At 42.7% G+C, this 21340-nt stretch overlaps 1 protein-coding gene across 1 annotated transcript in view; it reads left to right on the forward strand.

The window, feature by feature from the left end:
- Window positions 1–21340, forward strand: part of SRRM4 (serine/arginine repetitive matrix 4) — a 246434-nt gene that overhangs the window by 221083 nt on the left and 4011 nt on the right. The window contains exons 9-11 of the mRNA XM_086943295.1: window positions 631–965; window positions 19746–19958; window positions 21170–21280. Of these exons, the coding sequence (XP_086799421.1) occupies window positions 631–965; window positions 19746–19958; window positions 21170–21280 (659 nt within the window). The remainder of the gene's footprint in view (window positions 1–630; window positions 966–19745; window positions 19959–21169; window positions 21281–21340) is intronic.

Genomic DNA, 21340 nt, shown 5'->3' on the forward strand with positions numbered 1-21340 from the left:
TCAGAATTGTGATATGACTTATAACTGGTATTACCAGTCACACTGGAATTAAGAAGTCACTCTTAATGAGCAATAAAGTAGTCTTTTACATGTCAAAATAACCAGAACTGACCTGTACCTACTAAATCATGCATACTGATGCAACCTATAGATCCAGTGTCTCCACTGTTATGCTTAGAAGACAACAGACATAAAAATTAAGAAAATCATTTAACTTCATAAAAGACATTTTCATCTATTATTTGATCCATCATTTTCAAATTTAGATTTGCTTTTGTTCCTTTATCTTTTCATTTTTATTTTCTCCTCTTATGGTTTTCTGTCTTCCCATGATTTGCATGCTGGGATACCGCACGATGCCTATCCCCTTTCCAATTAAATCATATCTGGGAAAGGGACGCTTCACTCTGTGGCATAATATCAGCGATATATATTTCTTTCATTGGCATTTTCTTTCTGCTACCTTCTTTCTTATTTTCTGTTTCAGTATACAGTGCATCATGACAATGATGAATATGAAAAAATATCTTTAACTAGAACCTGTTCTTGTTGGCAACTGTAACCTCAACTAATGGAAATAGCTGGAATCCTTCATCAAACTTCTCCCTCCTGGCTTTCTCTCATTTCCAGATCTCACCACCTGGATCCGCTATTGCACCTTTAACTGTTGCAGGCAGTGGAATGGGTTTCCAGCAAACTCAGAATGGTCAACCGAAGGAATACGACTCAGGAAATGAGGAATGCTCTCCACAATCCATTCAGGTGGAAGCCTCTGTGTCGAAGGATACTGAGACTGAGAGTCCGGGCTCTGAAGACTTTAACCATACACTCTCACCTGGAAAGGACAAAATAGTCCACAGTGACAACATCTCTGATTCAGGGAATTCTTCTGCCAGCTGCTTTTCTCATCCCAAAGTGGCACCTGTGGAAAATCATTGTACCAAGGTTGTGAACCAAGAGGATAGGTAAGTTCCTGGAAGCATCAGGGAAGATGCTCTCAATAACAATCCTTTGCATGTTAGATAGCCATGAGGACCTCTAGAATATTGGTTGCTCATGTGGGTAAAAGGCCAGAATTATTGTTCAAAGTTCAATTGCGGGCTAATAGTTCTTTCAAATATATTAGACTTACACCCGGAGTCTGTGAGGAGTTGCATTGCAATGAAAGTAGAAAATCCATAAAACCACTATATTATTATGTGCCTTTTCCTTTGAGAAGAAATGGCTATTACCCACAACATAATATAGTGTGACAAAGGTATAGCTAGTGTGCTTAGAAATGTATGTTTCATATGCCAAGAAAATGAAACATCATGACCAAACATTCATGGCGACATTTCTCAGTTAGGGATTTAGAGCAACCAAATATAATAACTTGGAATATTTTATAAAATATTCATGTGCTAGGTTACAGTTAAAGGAATCATATAACTATAATATTAATTTACCTGTGATGAAAAATGTAAATTGATGCTATGCAGAAGTGTTAACTGTTAAAAGCCGTACTTACTATCACATTGACTTGTGGAAAAGAGATGTGCTCTGAATTACTGAACTAAATGGAGTTGTTGACCTGCACAGGGTGGACGTAGTAGCATAATATCAGAAAACCATGAAAACAAAAGTAAAAAATCTGTATTTCTGCCAATAGAGGCACTTTTATATGCTGCAGAACATGCCTGATGATCTTGAAAACTGAACATGTTTTCACAAAATATATTTCACACTAATTGGAACAGTATCTAAACAGTAAGCCATTTATAGAAAACTGCATTTCATAACTTGGTTAAAGGTTAGGAGCATCTCAGTAGTGTGGTAATATGTGTAACCAGTTTTCAGTGAGCGAATAATTAGTCCACACCATAATTAAATCTCTCTAACTGCCTATTAGATTGCGGATGATAGCCTGGAGGTCACAGAAAGTTACTCATGTATAAAGTAATTTTCTTCAAGCACGGTCTGTATTTATTCCTGACTATTGAACACAAAACACTGGAAATCTGATGAACAAAGTGAAAAAGCATTCTAGGAGGAATTAATATTGGGTTTTGAATATACAGATTGATTTCTATATACAGTAATGTATTTACACCAAGCTCATAAATCTAACTAATATGGTTGTGTTGCTGTTCCGTCTAGTTCAAGCATCTAGGAAAAAATGCTCTGTATGAACGGCTGAAGAAAGTGGGTTCGGAAAATTTATGATAATGGTAAAATAGTCCCTGGGTTTAGGGTCCTGAACAAAACTAATCTGCATTATCTAGGAATGTTTCTAGGAAGAGAATAACTGAGGAAGGTAGAATGCCGTGGTTGACTCCTGTTGCAAAGTTATTTGGGGGACATTGCATTGCTGTTATGCCTTAGTTAGACAGTGTTTTTGTACGTGATCTTAGATTGTATGATCACTCAGTGTAAAGAAGTCATACCCCAGGAGCTGTAACCCCTCGGTCCCAACCAGGTTAAAGTGCAAACACATTTCCTATCCCTCAGTGTCCAGTGACAACTCCCTTCCTGACAGATGCGAAATCCACACTGAACACCGCAGTCAGCCATACTGAACAATCATCCAAGGTGACATAAATGATGAGGAAAAGGAAAGTGTAGTCTCATAGTGTCTGTATCACGAATGTAGAACTATTTACCACCTTTTAGAGGACTTGGTACTATTGATGGTCAATATATTGTCTACTAGAATGTAACTTTCTGCCACTTTGAACTTTATAATTGCACTCTATTTATAAATAAATATATTCTTTTACTTTTGCACTTTTTCACATTGTTAGTACATACATCTGTCAACAGAAGATGGAAGAGAGTGGCAAAATGTAACACTTTGTATAATGTATGCTTCTGTGACTTGCTGTGCTGAAATATTATGCTATTGTGACTGATGGTGATTATTTTCAGGCTGCAAGTAAAGGTCAAGAAGCAATATGGTGATTAAAACTGAAGGCACTTGCTCTATTTATTTATCATATAGCTATAGTTTTTTTTCTCTTTTCTAGGCTCTGACAAAATGTCCATTATGCTGGCGTAATCTTGCGTAATTTCACAAATTTCCCATCATGCTTATTACATAAAATTCACAAATTTACACCATAATTCTTCTCTGTAAAATGTTTGTGCGGATGTACGGGAACAACGTGAACAACAAGAATGTGAGAGTCTGTTATTCACAGCATTTGCGGTTTTCCACAATTTTTTAAACAAAAAATGAATCCTCGCATAATTATGCAAAAACAAATGATGTCATTTCGTACACACCGGCCGTTTTAGGACTAGCTAGAGACGGGTGGAGGGGCAGGCCCAGAATGAGGGATTTAATTGGAAAGAAAGAGACAGAGAGAGTGTTCTGACCGCAGTGTGGACAGAAGAACAGCGTGCACCCAAAAAACGAAACGTGCAGCAATTTTAAGATCTCACTACAGGCAGTGTTGGCTGTCTGGAAGATCTCATATCACTAATTCTTCACAGAGTACATAGAGGTTTGCTGTTTGAAAAGACTTGCCAGCGTTTTCAAAGCCCTAACTGTCGTTGCTGCAGGAGCAGCCTTCCTGTGCTAAATCTGCCGGAGACCCTGTGTGAGGAGACGCGAGGCCGCAGAGGAGGCGAGAGGCGCGGCCCGGGGACTGCGAGGGACAGCGTCAGTAACATCAGCTGTTCCCTCTTCCCGCGTGAGCCGCGCCCCCTCCCAGTGCCCGGGTTTGCTGTTTGAAAAGACTTGCCAGCGTTTTCAAAGCCCTAACTGTCGTTGCTGCAGGAGCAGCCTTCCTGTGCTAAATCTGCCGGAGACCCTGTGTGAGGAGACGCGAGGCCGCAGAGGAGGCGAGAGGCGCGGCCCGGGGACTGCGAGGAACAGCGTCAGTAACATCAGCTGTTCCCTCTTCCCGCGTGAGCCGCGCCCCCTCCCAGTGCCCCGCCCCCTACAAGGCGTTCAAAACCTCTCGCGGCCCCCGCTCCGCGGGAGCCGCTCGCCATAGAGGTTTGCTGTTTGAAAAGACTTGCCAGCGTTTTCAAAGCCCTAACTGTCGTTGCTGCAGGAGCAGCCTTCCTGTGCTAAATCTGCCGGAGACCCTGTGTGAGGAGACGCGAGGCCGCAGAGGAGGCGAGAGGCGCGGCCCGGGGACTGCGAGGGACAGCGTCAGTAACATCAGCTGTTCCCTCTTCCCGCGTGAGCCGCGCCCCCTCCCAGTGCCCCGCCCCCTACAAGGCGTTCAAAACCTCTCGCGGCCCCCGCTCCGCGGGAGCCGCTGGCCATAGAGGTTTGCTGTTTGAAAAGACTTGCCAGCGTTTTCAAAGCCCTAACTGTCGTTGCTGCAGGAGCAGCCTTCCTGTGCTAAATCTGCCGGAGACCCTGTGTGAGGAGACGCGAGGCCGCAGAGGAGGCGAGAGGCGCGGCCCGGGGACTGCGAGGGACAGCGTCAGTAACATCAGCTGTTCCCTCTTCCCGCGTGAGCCGCGCCCCCTCCCAGTGCCCCGCCCCCTACAAGGCGTTCAAAACCTCTCGCGGCCCCCGCTCCGCGGGAGCCGCTCGCCATAGAGGTTTGCTGTTTGAAAAGACTTGCCAGCGTTTTCAAAGCCCTAACTGTCGTTGCTGCAGGAGCAGCCTTCCTGTGCTAAATCTGCCGGAGACCCTGTGTGAGGAGACGCGAGGCCGCAGAGGAGGCGAGAGGCGCGGCCCGGGGACTGCGAGGGACAGCGTCAGTAACATCAGCTGTTCCCTCTTCCCGCGTGAGCCGCGCCCTCTCCCAGTGCCCCGCCCCCTACAAGGCGTTCAAAACCTCTCGCGGCCCCCGCTCCGCGGGAGCCGCTCGCCATAGAGGTTTGCTGTTTGAAAAGACTTGCCAGCGTTTTCAAAGCCCTAACTGTCGTTGCTGCAGGAGCAGCCTTCCTGTGCTAAATCTGCCGGAGACCCTGTGTGAGGAGACGCGAGGCCACAGAGGAGGTGAGAGGCGCGGCCCGGGGACTGCGAGGGACAGCGTCAGTAACATCAGCTGTTCCCTCTTCCCGCGTGAGCCGCGCCCCCTCCCAGTGCCCCGCCCCTTCCCTACACCTCACTTATTTAAACAGGGCCTATCACGCGCATCGCGGGACGCGCGCGGGCGAAGCCCGGGCAAAGGGCGGGCCCTCTGTGGCCCTCAGGGGCCTGAAGTGGCCGGGTCGGGCCACCCCCCTAAGTACGCCCTACGGAAGTCACAAGTCAATCCTAGGCTACACTCAGAGGAAAGTGGCAGTCAACACAAGTCAAAGATGACTAAAACCTGCAAAACCCCGATGGCCACTCGATCAACCAGCAGATTAAAAACAGTGAGTACACCTTTGCCCACTATAACTGCTATAGATAAAATGCTCCAAAAAACTATCAACGTTGTGGCGGATGCCATTCAAGATACCGAGAGGAGGCTCTCTTTGACGCCTAATTTATGTTTCCCAGATTTGTCCTCACATACTAGTGCAGAAGACCCAAATATGGAGGACTCAGCCTCATCACAGGAGTCCCTTCTCATGCAATCATTTTCAGAACTACCAAGATCACACATCAAGGAAAAACCTTCTAATTCTTCTTCCACGGATCTATTAGCGAATACCCTGGATAACAGCCTTAAGATTCTAACCAGTAGTGCAAATAACATCCAGCAAGAAAAAGATCCAGCTTCCGCACTGAAAGTTCACACCGTGGAGATTGCCCCACTAACTATTGCTATAACTGAAACCCAACCACCTAAACAATGCAATTCTCCAAAATCCAAGAGAAAAAAGCCCAGAATCATATTTCCTAAAAGGAAAATCCACTACATATCAGGCAAACCCAAGCGATCGCTCAAAGACATGTGGCAGAAGAATAGTCTAGAGAAACTCCCTGTCACAACGCGGGGTGGGCCCCTATCAATTTCCCCACTAGTCTACTATGCAAGTGGGAATACTAATCCTAAAACTGGTATCTCTTTAGTTAATGAGGAAACAGGACACATTGAGAAGCAGAGTAGTGCAATCTTGCCAACAATGAGAGAGATCGAAGCCCTAATTAAAACAATTCTACAACCCATTTGCCATCAGATCGACAATATAGAAAGGGCGCTGAGTAAATTTGAGAGGGCACAAAATGATATATCCTCTAGTATCCTCAGATTGCTTAAAACAACTAACACGCCTACAACCTTTGTTCCATCTTCATCAATCCTTAATGTAAAAAATTCAAAAACAGTGAAAAAAGTAGACAACACATCAAAGAATACAGGAAAGCCAAACCATCCACAACTTCAGAGCTTACCCTTAACTGTTCAAACACCAAATTCACAATTAGCTCCCACCTCCACTGTGATCCCAAATACACCTATGCTTAACACACCTAATACCCAAACAGATGAGGATGATAGCGAGTGGGCTGCAGAGGGTCACCTACCTAGTACCAACGTAGGCATATCTGAGGATAAAAGTCGTACGGCCCCTCCCAAAGGAAACACTCAACTCAAAGACATAGGAACACAGCCCCCCAGACCTATTACAACACGTCCACTAACACATATTAATCTGCCACCACAGGCCAACCCCTATACAATAGTTATGATTGGGGTGCCAAAAGTTGCTGATAACAGGGAAGAAACACGGGAGGAACTGAGGAACAAAGCAATGCAATGGCTTTCCATACATAGGCCTCTCCCCCCAAATATAATAGGTACCATCCAACATGTCAAAAGAGTAGAGTGGGTGGGTACTCGCTTTAAATCTACAGAGGGTGACTGTATTGTGGTCACCTTCAAATATCTAGGACCGGCGAAATTCATCGCAGGATGGAGAAGCACTGGGACAAAAAGCTTGATTCGAACCATGGGACTTAGCTACTTCTATCCAGTCCGTTCAGATCCCTACAGGAACAAAACAAATTACAACTATACCCAAGAAGGATCTTACAGGACACAGCAGAATAATCAACCCTGGCTGGCCTTTGTCGCACCCTGCCCAGACACGCCAATGGGCCTAGACCAACATCCATATTCTCACTTATGGGGAAATAAAGTCCACAACTACCAACCAATAGAAACAGCTGAACGTCTTGGGCATGGTTACTACCGGGCCTTTAACCACACCACCTCACAATATAATGACTACGGGTTCCCTACAGCCAATCGTTATGATGCTTTCCTCAGCCACGACCAACTGGAAGAGGTAGACTGACTGCCATCTGACCTGTTTCCCGTCTCACTTTCTGCAAAAACAAACTGCCAGGTAGGAAATATGAGGACTCTACCTAAAACATCTAATTCCCCAGTGATTATTCCATCCAATACCACCTTCACGACGAACTTAAGACACTCAGTCAGCCCTAAAGCAAACCACGCTCCGTCCTTCTTAGAAGACGAGGCAGGTATCTTTCCTTTACCAACAGCTTGCAAACCTCATGTATCACCTGTAACTCCAAGGACGAACCCTGTGTTAAGGGACAATCCGGATCTGTGCTCTCCATCTGTTATAACACCTGCATCAAATTTAGCACACTTTGTCCCTAACACAATCAAGATACTGTCTTGGAACCTCGCAGGATTGGCCTCAAAAATTATTGACCCGTTGTGGGAAGTTTTTGTTAAAAATTATACCATCCTGTGCTTCCAAGAAACATGGCTAATAGATAACAACACCTTTATTGAGGGTTATCAAAGTTTTTTTGTTCCCGCATCCCCCTCCCCCAGCGGCAGAGCAAAGGGGGGACTGGCAATATTCATTAGTCTGTCTCTTAAAATGCAGATTAACCAAGTGCAGCTGGATAACACGAACATGCAGGTACTGACTCTCAGAAGGGGCAAGAAAGCTATAACTCTAATTAACTTCTACAATTCTGTCGCAAATTCGAACGATTGTAACCTTGTCAGACTTGAAAGTTACCTAAATGAATTTGGTTCAAAATTACCACAGGATAAAATTCTTCTTGGTGACTTTAATACACACATTTGCGGTAATCCTCTCTCAACCACTTTGGGATCCTTGGGCTGCGGACTCAGAACAGGTCCCCACTTCACACACTGCCAGCGTGGAACTAAATTAAACACTCTAACGGATACCATGAACTTGACCATGGCACTATCTATGAAAGACGACTCCTTCTCCTTCAAAGTTCCAACCTACAAAGGATCTGAGTCAGGGTCTTTTATAGATCATATTCTCCTTTCTGCTGGAGTTGCCCAACAGGTTTTAAACTTTGACATTCTTGATAGCATTCATAGTGATCACAATCCTTTGCACCTTGAATTGCAATGCGGCCCCTCAGTGCTCCATAAAAACATTAGGGACCCTGGGGCACTTAAGTTGGTCAATAATAACCGCCGCTTGAAATGGAACCTGGTAAACAGTGACAAATTGTATGAGGACGTTGCTTTATATTGTGAACATGAACTTAAGCTCTGTGCCACAAATTCCGCTCCTCCAGAATCTATTTTATCCGCCTTTGCTGTAGTGTCCAAAAGAATAGATCAACTATTGACGGTAACAACCAAAGGATCTATTGCTCAACACCCCCGCTGGTTTGATCATGACTGTTCCTCTGCAAACCGCAAATTAAAAGCTGCTCTTAAAAACAAACCGAGAGATTCTGCACTTATTAAGGCCCTTCGGGCAGACTACAAAAATGCCCTTGCCTCACGCAAAAAGTCAATTAAAACTAAAACATGGGAATCTTTGCTCGACCCCTCTACCTTGGGCAACAGTTCAAAATTCTGGAGCATAATAAATAAACCACTTTTTGGCGACCCAAATGATGAGAGTCTCGGTACAGTTATACCGGAGGATGAATGGATCACTCACTTTGGAGCTATCTTCAAGAGCGACGCCCCACAGTCTCCAGAACCATTTCATCTTCCTGAAAGCAGCCCGCTACAATTCTCAACTAAAGAAATTGAATTAGGGATACTTGGTCTCTCCAGTAACAAAGCCCCGGGCCCTGATGGTCTTCCACCTGACCTATTAAAATCTAATATCACCTTATGGGCTCCCATTCTTACATCTGTCATCAATGCCGGGGTCGAAGTGGGGGCTCCTAAATCTTGGGGAGCATCTACTATCGTCCCTGTTTACAAAAAGGGGGACAGAACAAAAGCGGCCTGCTACAGACCAATCTCCCTGATAAACTCTGTTGCGAAGGTAGTGGGTGGGATTCTACTAAAGAGGCTGAATGCATGGGCCAAACAACACAACATAATGACCCCTGCACAATATGGATTCAGACCAGGACATGCAACAACCACACAGTGTCTGAATCTGTATCTAATTAGTGGTAAATACACCCAAGCAAGAGAGGGAACTTTGTATATGGCCTTTATGGACCTTTCCTCGGCTTTTGACTGTGTCGATAGGAGCAAACTATGGGAAGTCCTGCAAAAAATGGGCGTAGAAAATAACTTGATCAACTTTCTGGCAGACTTACACAACGACACCCGTGCAAATGTGCGTTTTACAAGAGACATGAAAGTAACGAGAGATTTTAAAATTAACCGAGGAGTCAGGCAGGGCTGTATATTAGCACTTTTTCTTTTTAACTTATATATAAATGGACTTGAAGATCACTTGGTAAAAACAGACATGGATTACCCTCGAATTGGTAAAACAGGCGTACCGGTCCTGTTGTATGCGGACGACGCTGTTCTTTTATCCAGAACCGCACTCGGACTCCAAAAATTACTGGATTCTTTTTTTCAATTCATGTCCTCACGTGGCCTAAATATTAACAATTCCAAATCTTTTGTCATGACGGTTGGATTAACTCCCAAAAAACAATACCCCTTCTCAGTCAATGGGGAAAACATACCATTAACAAAAACATTTTCGTATTTGGGAGTACTGTTTGACCATAAACTCAAATGGGGCCCTGCCATAACTAAAAAGAAAGGCGAAATACTGAGGACCAACTCTGGTATAATGGATTTCGCTCGTAAATTGGGTAACACTCCAGTGTCCGCCATATTGAAGCTTTATCAGGCAAAAAGTGTTGCGGTGGCATGTTACGGAAGTGAACTGTGGGGGTTCCTACCAGTAGATACCCTAGTAGCTCTCGAAAACAACTTTCTGAAACAGGTCATGAGCTTACCAAAGAGTACCGCAAACTTCTCCATACATGAGGAACTGGGCACCCCGTATTTAGCTGACAAAATTGCTGCAAACCCTTTGCTCTGCTGGTTAAGCTGTTGGCGCAATATATCGATTCCATTGACTCATAATATCTTAGCTGAAGCCCTTACTTGGGAAGGACAACTCAAGTTACCCTGGTTGAAATACATTCGAAATTGCTGTAAAGATCTGGGCAGATTAGACCTTTATTTAACACCCCAGAATACCACCAAGCAAGATGTCAATTTTGTAAAAAATACTTTTTATCTGAAGCGACAACTCTACAGGGAAGAAACTGAGTTCAAAAAGTCCAGCGTAAGGAGCCACGCACTAACAAAGACCTGTGTGTTCTCTGAACCTTATTTATCGTGGAATATATCCAGATATGAACGCTTCCTGCTGAGCAGATTTCGATTTGATCTCTATCATCTGCTTTTAGCTGTGCCAAGTGGAGCCCATAGAGGTCAAGTGTTGCCAGCTTGCGGCTGCGACAATAAGTCTCCGCAAGACTTGGCTCACTTTTTATTCCTATGTTCTTATTACTCAAGTCCACGCAATATGTTTTTAAAACCGTTGCTTAAAAAGATGAATTTTATACAAATTAAGCCCGCACTTCTATACCTTCAAATGTTGCATGAAGACAGTACTTATTTTATCTGCAAGTTTTTAAAAACAGCCTTAAAGTACAGATCAAGTATGGAAGGATGACTCCAAACTGAATTATATTACAGATACAATTTCGTCTTGATTAAGTATATTCACATAGGACCACTGTATCTTGTCTTTTTTTTAAAATAATTGCTTATTACTTTTTTCTTATTTGGCTAATGGAAGATACATTTTTCTTTCTATGAATGAACTGTATATTATTGTATTGTGTGCTTTTATGACTGCTTCCCTGTCAGTCGAAAAAAGAAACTTTGAATTGAATTGAATTACAGAGACCGCTGCCTTTTAGTGAGCTCCCATCAGTCACTGGCTTTCATGTGTTTTTGATGGTTTGCCATTGCTTGGAATTAGCCCTCCATCAATCTCATGGCATTTGGTGGGTATTAAATAATCTGTTTGTTAGCCCACAGCTTTGACATAAAATGCAGTTTGTAGATGAAACACGAGTAAATTATTTACTTTCTGGACATCAACATTTTGATTGCTTATTACTTATTTAAATTTCAGAAGTGTATTTTGTTTGGATTTTTTAGACTACAATGAAGGCACAGTGCTAGTAACTAATCACCTTTGTGAATTCACTTGCTACTCTGCTTCATGATAAATTTTGTTGGATTTGCAGCTTTTTTCTGCACAAAGTAAAAATGTGCGCAAATGATCTTTGTTAAAGATGAAATAAAAATACAGGGGCATATTACCAAGCAATAGCGATAATTATCGCTATTGCTTGGTTAGAGACAAAAATTTACCGCAGCGCTGCAGCGATTTTTACCGCAAATAAACCTTGGTATTACCAAGGTTTAACGCAAATGCGGTGAAAATCGCCGCAAAGCATGAATATCGCTGAAAAGTCAGCGATATTCATGCATTAGCGAGCTAATGCTCTTAGCCATGTTATCCACCTCCCATTGGATAACATGGCTAAGAACTGCTCAGGGCAGGTGTTAGATTTTGGAGATATTCCCGCTTAGCGCGAATATCTCCAAAAGTTGGTAATAGGAGATAGCGATGTTAGCGACTGTTTTCAGTCTCTAACATCTTGGCACGCCCACTTTGCATCTCATTAGTGATAAATATCACTGACATGCAAAGTGGGACCCAAGATGGTCGCTATCTCCTACTAGCTGTCACTAACTGGTGTTAGCGGCAGCTAGGTAATAGGGAGATAATTTTATCTCCGCTTTCTTGGCTTTTAAAGCCAAAAAAGCGGAGATAAACCCCCTTGATAATATGCCAGAAAATACAGTCCCTTTGTCACATGTTATCTACCCCGAAGTATTTTGATATGCGTATCCCTAAAGATCAACACTTGCAACGCAAACATCATCTGACTCCTTTTCATAACACACTTCTTTAAGGTAAATGATGCTTATTCAGTCTATCAACAAGGGCCTCCTTCCCCAGCTTCCATATCGTTGTATCTCAAGATGTTGCTTCATCTCTTCATGTCTTTATAGGATAGCAGGATCAAGTAAAATAAAGTGCACCAACCTATTTACTCAGCTTCTCCTAACAAAATGCAAGATAAATTGCTTAATCCAATGCTTGTTAGTCTTGCCTTTGCAAACTTCATGTGTAATGCTGCATGCTGTTGATGCACACCAACCGCACTTACTGAGTGTATTGATTGCAGTGGATCACATTTGCAAAATATTTCTTTTATCTTTAGTATTTTTATTAAGAAATATAAATACACTCAACTTGGCAAACAATTTAACCACTTGGCTGCTAGGCGTTTTCCCGTCCTGCGCTGGGTTTTATTATTTTTCATTGTTTTATGACGAGCTGGCCTTGTCATCCGCGCACGGCAGGTAAGCGCCATGACGAGCCCAGCTCGTCATTAGCCTCGAAGGGGTTAATAATAGTGCTTTATAAAATAAGAAAACAAATAATTTTGAATGTTCAATTCAAGGGATAAAGGATTTTACGCTTGTCATATGGGACAAAATTACCAAAAGAAAACCTGAAAAGTTAAGAAAGAGAAAAGAAGAAAGGGAAGGGGGATGAGAGAAAAGAAAGAGAAGAAGAATATAGAATAAGAAAAGTATATACTGATTAAGCAATCTAATCATTGTGGTTTCAAATCAATACCAAAGACATAGAGAGAAAAAACAACATGGTAAATATACAACCTTAATAGGAACAAGAATTTAGCAAAATCTTACAGCTAATTAGAGTTACAACATGCATGTATGGACAAATATCTAGTAAGTGGTTTCCACAGTGTTTCCCGTTAAACAAATAGTAAAGTAGATGGTAAATTATGCTGATCCAAACTGTATTTATGACACCCTAGTTTCCACCACTCTTGGAGAGTAACAGTGGGGCATATTATCAAGGGGGTTTATCTCCGCTTTTTTGGCTTTAAAAGCCAAGAAAGCGGAGATAAAATGATCTCCCTATTACCAAGCTGTCGCTAACACCAGTTTGCAACAGCTAGTTGGACCATCTTGGGCCCCACTTTGCATGTCAGTGATATTTATCACTAATGATATGCAAAGTGGACGTGCCAAGATGTTAGCGACTGGAAAGAGTCGCTAACATCGCTATCTCCTATTACCAACTTTTGTAGATATTCGCGCTAAGCACGAATATCTCCAAAAGCTAACACCTGCCCTGAGCAGTTCTTAGCCATGTTATCCAATGGGAGGTGGATAACATGGCTAAGAGCATTAGCTCGGTAATGCATGAATATCGCTGACTTTTCAGCGATATTCATGCATTGCGGCCGATTTTTATCGCATTTGCTATAAACCTTGGTAATACCAAGGTTTATTTGCGATAAAAATCGCCGCAGCTCAGCGGTAAATTTTTGTCTCTAACCAAGCAATAGCGATAATTATCGCTATTGCTTGGTAATATGCCCCCATGTTCGTAGACTTCCAGTGAGAGGTGATTACCTGAAAAACAATTCTGATAAACAGGTCTACTTATTTGCCACACATTTTTTCAGGAGACCAGAGATTAACGAAGCTATCTATAAATAAAGCAGTTATGGAAAATGGAGACCTACTACCCATAATGATAGTTATACGTGGCCACTTTTGATCCCAAAACTGAGACAGCTGAATACATTGAAAAAAATATTTGTAACTAGGTTACAGAGATTTTGTTACAATGCCAACATATATCTTGTTGAAGCAGTGTAAGTTAAAAAAGATGTACAGGAGTAGAATAGAGCCTTTTATAAACATAATATAAAGTTTGCGTAATTTCAGCAGTATCTGCGGTGTTGTAAATTGTATCCAATATTTTCTCCCAAAAAGTTGTTGACAATTTCGTTTGCAAATCAAATTCCCAGGTAAGTTTCATTTTAAATTTAGGTCTGTCTGATGGAAGATTTTTCAGTGTTTTATAAATCAGAGCAGCTGTGGAGGGGGTGGTTTTGGATCTGGGGATAATCTGCGCACCATGATCCTGAGTGGGAGAGAATAAAATGGAACTAGGTGTGGCTGTGAGCAAAGTTTCCAAATACTGATACTCTTTCATACATTTAGGTGGTAAGTGAAAGGATTGGAAGAGATTATCAAAAGAAATAATTACACTTGTATGTAGGAGCAATTGAGAGATTGTAAGCAGTTTCTACTAGAAAAATCCAGACAAAACAGTGACTTACCTTTCTTTAAAAGCCACTTGTTATACCGAATAGGACTTTGAACAAAGTGTTTGTAGGAGGATGGATGAGAAGTCAGATATGGCATGAATAAGGAACAAGAGTGAATGATAAGTGAGGGGATCCAATACTAAGGATGGCGAGACATATAAAGAATTTGCTAGTGAGAAAAGGGGGATAACATAACAAATTCCAGTATGTACCACAATTTAGATTGCGTGTCAGAATGATCATACAAATAACCCTGACATTGCTTAATGCCAAATGCTTTATGACAAAGGGTAAAATCAGGGAAGTTAACCCCCCCTTTAATCAATCAATCAATCAATCAATCAATCAGCATTTGTAAAGCATAGCACTGTCACCCCTAGGGGTATCTGGGCTCTGTGTCTCCATCAAAAAATAGCCAGGTTTTGAGTCACTTTCTGAAGTCTGCCAGCAAGGGGGTGCATGGAGTTGGAGGGGAAGGTCGTTCTGGCACTTGGCTCATGGGGACATTGTCGTTTTCTCTAAGTTAGCATGAGCATGCTGCAGCTTGCCCGCTGCTTTGCGCACGTTACTACAAGACTTAATTTTTGCAATAATGTCTACGGCTGTTTTCACATGAGAACTCATCGCCGTGTTCACTCTCTGCAGGTTCCTAGGATTTTGACTGAACATTGTGAGCAAAGGTCGAAAAACAATGCCCCTTGTTATTTTGTTCTGGCCAGGCCTTAGCACTTAGACACAACATACTGATGCAGCTGTTGTTTGGGACAACATACTTTGGTTTTATTGTGATACATGAACAGGTAGCACACACTTGAGAGGGACCTTTCCAGGGAGAAGAGCGACACAGCACCTATGATGTAGATCTACTATCTATAGGCTAAGGTATGGGGTCTGCTGGCAAAGCCCAGATATCTTCCAATATATAAAAATACTGCTTCTTAGCAAGGAGAGGGAGGTTAGGCTCTATTGTATTTCCATGGTGACATTTCCCTTCATGATTGATGACTAGCTGCTATGCTGACTGTATTTGTACTGTGCATTTTCCTGCTTGTTGTGCCACATATACTGCATGTTTGGGCACGTTAGCTAAAATAAATATTTGAAACTGTTTCGGTTTTTGTCAGATCTTATTGTGGACAAGTACAAGAGTGAGAGCGAAAGTGTGTATTTTGCTACCATGATTTCTGAGAGATCTGGGAGTGTTTTGTTCTGGGGCTTCTAATCATTTGTTTCTCTGTGAGTGAGTAGGAGAGCAAGTGAGACACTATAGCTAGTCAGTCCTGGGCTCATGGGAACTAAGGTGGTAGGATGACTCAGTCCCTATACACCAAATTCCTATAGTCCTGCGCATAGTTATGTTTTTGGGCAGAATCCCTGTAACAGTTCCAGGTCTTGGCAGCGATGTAGGAGAAGGAGGAGTCACCACTGTGGCTGTGACAGATGCGGGAGGTGAGTGCAAATGAAGAGGAGCAAAGGTGTCTAGAGGGTATGTGGAAGTTCAGTCGATGGTTGATGTTGGCAGGTCCCAGGTCGTGGAGGGCTTTGTAGGCATGTGTGAGGATCTTGAACTGGCCTCTCTTCTGGATGGAGAGCCAGTGGCAGTCTCTCAGGTGGGATGCGATGTGGGCTAATTTAGGGAGGTTCCGGATGAGTCTGGCTGCGGAGTTCTGTATGGTCTGGAGACTTCTGAGGATATGCCGGCATAGAGGGGGTTGTCATTGTTGAGGCGGCTGGTGACAAGAGCCTGAGTGGCGGTCTGTCTGGTGTTGGTTGGGATCCATCTGAAGATTCTGCAGAGCATGCAAAGGGTGTGGAAGCAGGAGGAGGTGACTGTGTTGACTTGTCATTTCATGGTCAGTTGGCTGTCGAGGATGACTCCGAGGTTGCATGCATGGTCGGTCAGTGTGGGAGTAGGTCCGAGTTTATCAGGCCACTAGCTGTGGACCCATGTGGAGATGTTCTTCCTGAAGATCATTACCTCAGTATTGTCAGAGTCTAGTTGGAGGCAGTTGTTACTCATCCATTTGGCTACATTGGTGAGGGTGGTGCAGAAGTTTGCTCTGGCCTTGGGGGGCCCTCGGTGAGGGAGTGGATCATCTATTTAAGAGATTATGTTGAGTCCGTGGGATCTGAAGCTGTCTGCAAAGGGGGTTATGTAGATCTTGAACAGGGTGGGTCTGAGGGATGAGACTTGTGGTACACTGCATATGATGTTTTTGGAGGCGGAGGTGAAGGGAGGATGCTCTGTGTCTGTCCTGTGAGGAAGGAGGCAATGCACTTGAGGGCGTCTTGCTGTATGCTAATGTTCTCGAATCTTCTGTTGAAGAGGCTGTAGTGGGAGACAGTGTTGGACACCGTGGAGAGATAGAGGAGGATCAGGGCCACAGTATATACTTGGTCGAAGAGTGTTTTGATACTCCTAGAGATTTAGACAGCCTCAGGCAATGCAAAGATATTCAAGAGTGTTTCCCATTCCAGAGTAAGCATGATAGAAGCTTTTCAATGGCCTTGAAATATTTCCAAGGATTTTTTACAGGTAACATCCTAATATAAAAATGTATTAAAGGAAGTAGCATCATTTTAATTGTATCAAGATACAATTAAAACATCCATGTTAGATTTTAGTATGTCTCTAACATTATTACTATACCAGACGCCAAGGCACTTAATTTTTTTCTGAGTTCCAAGATAAGCCCATTCCAAAAAAGGGGGTTATGAAGCAAAATTTGTTCAATAATAATAATAATAATAAAATAATAAAAGGGGTCTTATCATGCGCAAACATAGCCCAATGGGCGTCAAGGCATCGCTTCAAACTGATCCACATTAAGCTTATAACTGGACACTGCCTAATATGCTTTTAATTTCTTTTTAAAGGATGGAAGAGAGGATTCTGGCTTAGAAACATAAAGAAGAAAGTCATCTGCTTATGCTATATGTGTAATATGCACATCTTTTAAATGGAATCCAGTAATATCATTACAATGCTTTAATCAATAAAAAATGGTTCAAGGGCAAGGATAAATAACAGGTGTGATTGTGGGCATCCTTGACGCTTATAGCGATATAAAAGAAAGTATGGAGACTGGAATTCATTAACCATGACAGAAGAATGGGGTGAAGAGTAGAGTAAGGATATTAGTTGTAAAATTCAAGGGCCAAGACCATGCCAGTGAAGAGCATGCATAGGATATTGCCAGATAACTATCAAAGGCTTTCTCAAAATCTAAAGTTATTGCCGCAATTGAATGGTTGAGCTTTTGGACTTTACTTAGGATATCATGTAAGATGCGTGATTGTCAACTATATTTCTATTTTTAACAAACCTGATTGTTCGATACCAAAAAGATCAGGAATATAATCATTAACTCGAAGGGCTAAGGCATTAGAGAATATCTTACAATCGGTATTTATCAAGGACCTAGGACAATAGTTTTGACATTGCGACAAAACATGATTCTTTTTTGGAATAAGACAGATCATAACTTCTGTGAAAGAATCATAGGAATTATTCAATGAAAGGAAATGTTGAAGTCGTTGAAGTTGTTTAAGTACCGATAATTTGGAAAAATGTTGAAAAGATTTAACAGTGAAAGCATTTGGGGCAGGAGCTCTGCCCATGGGAACGCGTTTGACAGCGGTAAATAATTCTTAAGTGAGAAGTGGTTGTTCAAGGCAAACACAATAGGATGATGGACGGAATGCTGACATTTTTCAGACACTCACCCCCAGGCACTATTAGATCTGGGTTAAATCCATCATCATTCTTTTGCTCACTTCACCACCCCAGTTCAGTTCAGACTCAGCCATATGCATATCAGTCTTAACCCTGCTGCTCATGAGAATAGTCCAGCCCGAACTGCCAAGCCAGATCCTTCCTGGACCAGAAACAAGAATTCTGGGACCAGTTTCGGGGTAACACCCCTCATCAGCCAGGCTTGCTTGAATCCACTGGCAAAATGAGCAAGGAACCCACGTCTGGGCAAACTCTGCCAATTTAGGCTGAACAAAGCAAAGACAATAAGATGATGGATGGAGCACTGAAACTTTTAGACACTCACCCCCAGTAACTTCTAGATCTGGGTTAGATCCATCATCGTTATTTTGCTCACTTTGCCACCCCAGTTCAGACCCAGCAATATGCAAATCAATCTGGACCCCGCTCCTCAAGGGAACAGTCCAGTCCAATCCAGTTATAGTGTTTTCTTTGTTTGCCTGTGGCTTGAACTAAACCATGACAGTCTAATTTAAACTAGGGTGTGCTGATGTTTCCTATATCCAGAACTCATCCATACACTTGTCGTAGTGCATTGCTCGCAAATTAGGATACAAGTTAATAATAGTTTAACAATGCAGGCCCCGATTTATCAAAGGATTGGGTTGCCTTTGCGTTACGCAAGGTGACTGACGTAAGGACCGAACAATCTTTAAGTTAGATTTATCAAGCCACAAAAGGCCACTTTGCAAGGCCCAGCATTGCATGGTAAATCTGGAGTAATGCAAGAAAATGCAAGTTGCTGCCTTGCATTACTCTGCGATGGGAAGGCATTAAATGGATGTAGAGTAGGTGTTGCCTCATATCCACTTATGTATTTTGGCACATTCCCAGATTTGCCAAGAGAGGTAAACCTGGGAATGCATCAACATGCGGCACCTTCCCAATAAAGGTGCGATGAGGAGAAGTAGCTTTGTTTCTCCTCAGTTGTTCCTCTTTCTTACTGTGCTGCATTCTAAAGCACACCTAGAAAGAGAAAATGCCTCTGTGGATGTTTTTTGTGCAGGAAGCTGTCCTTCCTGCACAAAAACAATCCTGCCTGCACCAAGAAACAAGGGAGCCAGCCTGCACTGGCACTAGGCTGCCCTGTGTGCGCCATCACAGAGAGAGAGGGAATGCACCATTTGTTAGTAAATATGGTGCATACAGCACGGTAAGCTGTCTTGCTGCATTGCACTGCATCAAATAATGATACATCTGGCCCCTAGCTGCTGTTAGCTTGGGACTGACAGCACCATAACTTTTTCCTTTGATTTAGATAATTCTGGAATTCGGTGGGCCGATGATTCCTCAGTGAAATATTTATCAATACTCACAGAATACATAGATTTTGACAATTCATGTGTCACAGTAAAAAGTTTGCTCTTCCTCTAAAACTGAGCTTAAGCTCTAAACTTCATGAATAAAATTCACATGTAAATATAAGGACAATGTGTAATGGTCCATATCAAAATTGCTGTGGGCGTGTCCACTCATATTTTTTTCATTATTCCTGATCTTACTATTAAAACCTAAATACTTCCTGGAACAATACTGTCCTCTTGCACATCTTCATGTGCTAAATTGTTGTGAATTTACAAAGATTAAACTATTCCTTTCCAGCGGAGTCCTGTCCCCATGCCTCGGATGCTTAGAGGAGAAGCAGCGGACACAGCCCCATTCACCCGCCCAGAGCTTGTCTCAGAGGTCCCAGACCAGAAGCCACTCAGATGCCAGCTCAAGGAAGTCCTCTTCACGCAGCTCCTCACGCTCTACACGTCACAGGTCTTCTTCAGCTAGATCGTCACGTAGCAGATCCTGCTCTTCGAGGAAAAGGTAAGTTCAAGCAAAAGGATACCTATGGCACATCCCCACGTTCTGGAGAGGGCATTCTTTTACAATTTTTTCATGATATAATTTTGATGCAAATACAAAAAACAAGAACCATAGTCAGTGTGCCTCGGATTTTCTCTAATTCTGTTATCAGGAGTAAAGTTCTGTTACTCTACATTTGCACTAGAGGGCTTTCCAACTCAGCCCCCAATTGTCTTTCACTCGCGAGTATGCCTTCACAAAACCAAAATGGCCCCTCCAGGATCGGGGTCACAGATGATTTTAAGTCCTCTTCTAATAACCGACCCAATACAAATAATCCAATCAGGCCTTTTACAGACTAGTTTTACAAGTCCAAATGTCCCCCCTACAAAAGCAAGCGAGCATAGACTGTGTATCAGAACATTTGTACACACTATTGCTCATGTGCCTTTCATGTGCCTAGATTGTATATCATATCATCCTCATATTAAAAGTATTTCAATTTTAGAAATACTTTCTGAAAGCTGTATTGTCGAATAGTTAGAAACCTGGACTATCAGAGCTCACTAGGTTTGAACTGTAAACTCTGATTTAAATCAAAATAATCTCCGTGCTAGTGACGTGTCTAGCTTTGACCTAGACATGGCTAGTTCTCGCCCTTTCTCAAGGACATATAATATTAATACCGACATTTATAAAGCACGAACAGCTACCTCTACAGAGGTGTCCCGGCGCTCGAGCAGTGGCAGCATGCAGCAGTGACCGCAAAAGCAGTCCCTATAGACGCCCCGGGAAACTAACCCCTACTAAAGAGCCAAGTTTTCACAGCCTTCCGAAATACTGGCTCTTACTCAATCTTGCGAACATGAGTTGGCAGGGAGTTCCATAGTTTGGTAGCACCTACAGTGAAAGATCTGCCACCCAGCAGCGCTTTCATAAATCGTGGAGTCCAAATCAGATTTTGAGAATTAGATTTCAATGAACGCTTCTGTTTTTTTATTTTTTTTTATTTTTATAAAGACCTTTATTGTACACTTCTGGAATAACACAGCTTTTGGCCTACAACCTCTGGGGCCGGCCGCATCATTTACAGTTGCTTCTCAACGTTATATTGTTAAACGCTTCTGTTTTTAATGACGTAGCCGACGTTTCAGATAACTCGGACATTTGCCATGACATGAAGGGGTCCACACAAGGAAATGAGCTTCACATGAACTTGTTCCTCCTTCTAGATCCTACTCAAGATCTCGCAGCTATTCACACAGTTCCAGCAGGAGGAGTTGCGGCAGCACCAGCTCACGGCCCCGCCGCAGCCCCAGCTACTCTCGCTACAGCCCTAGCAGGTACATTATGATTACTTACTTCTAAAATGTGAACATAGCAAAACTGTAACTTCGAGGATA

This window comes from Lissotriton vulgaris, chromosome 11 (genome assembly GCF_964263255.1).
Source record: "Lissotriton vulgaris chromosome 11, aLisVul1.2, whole genome shotgun sequence".
Lineage (NCBI taxonomy): Eukaryota > Metazoa > Chordata > Amphibia > Caudata > Salamandridae > Lissotriton > Lissotriton vulgaris.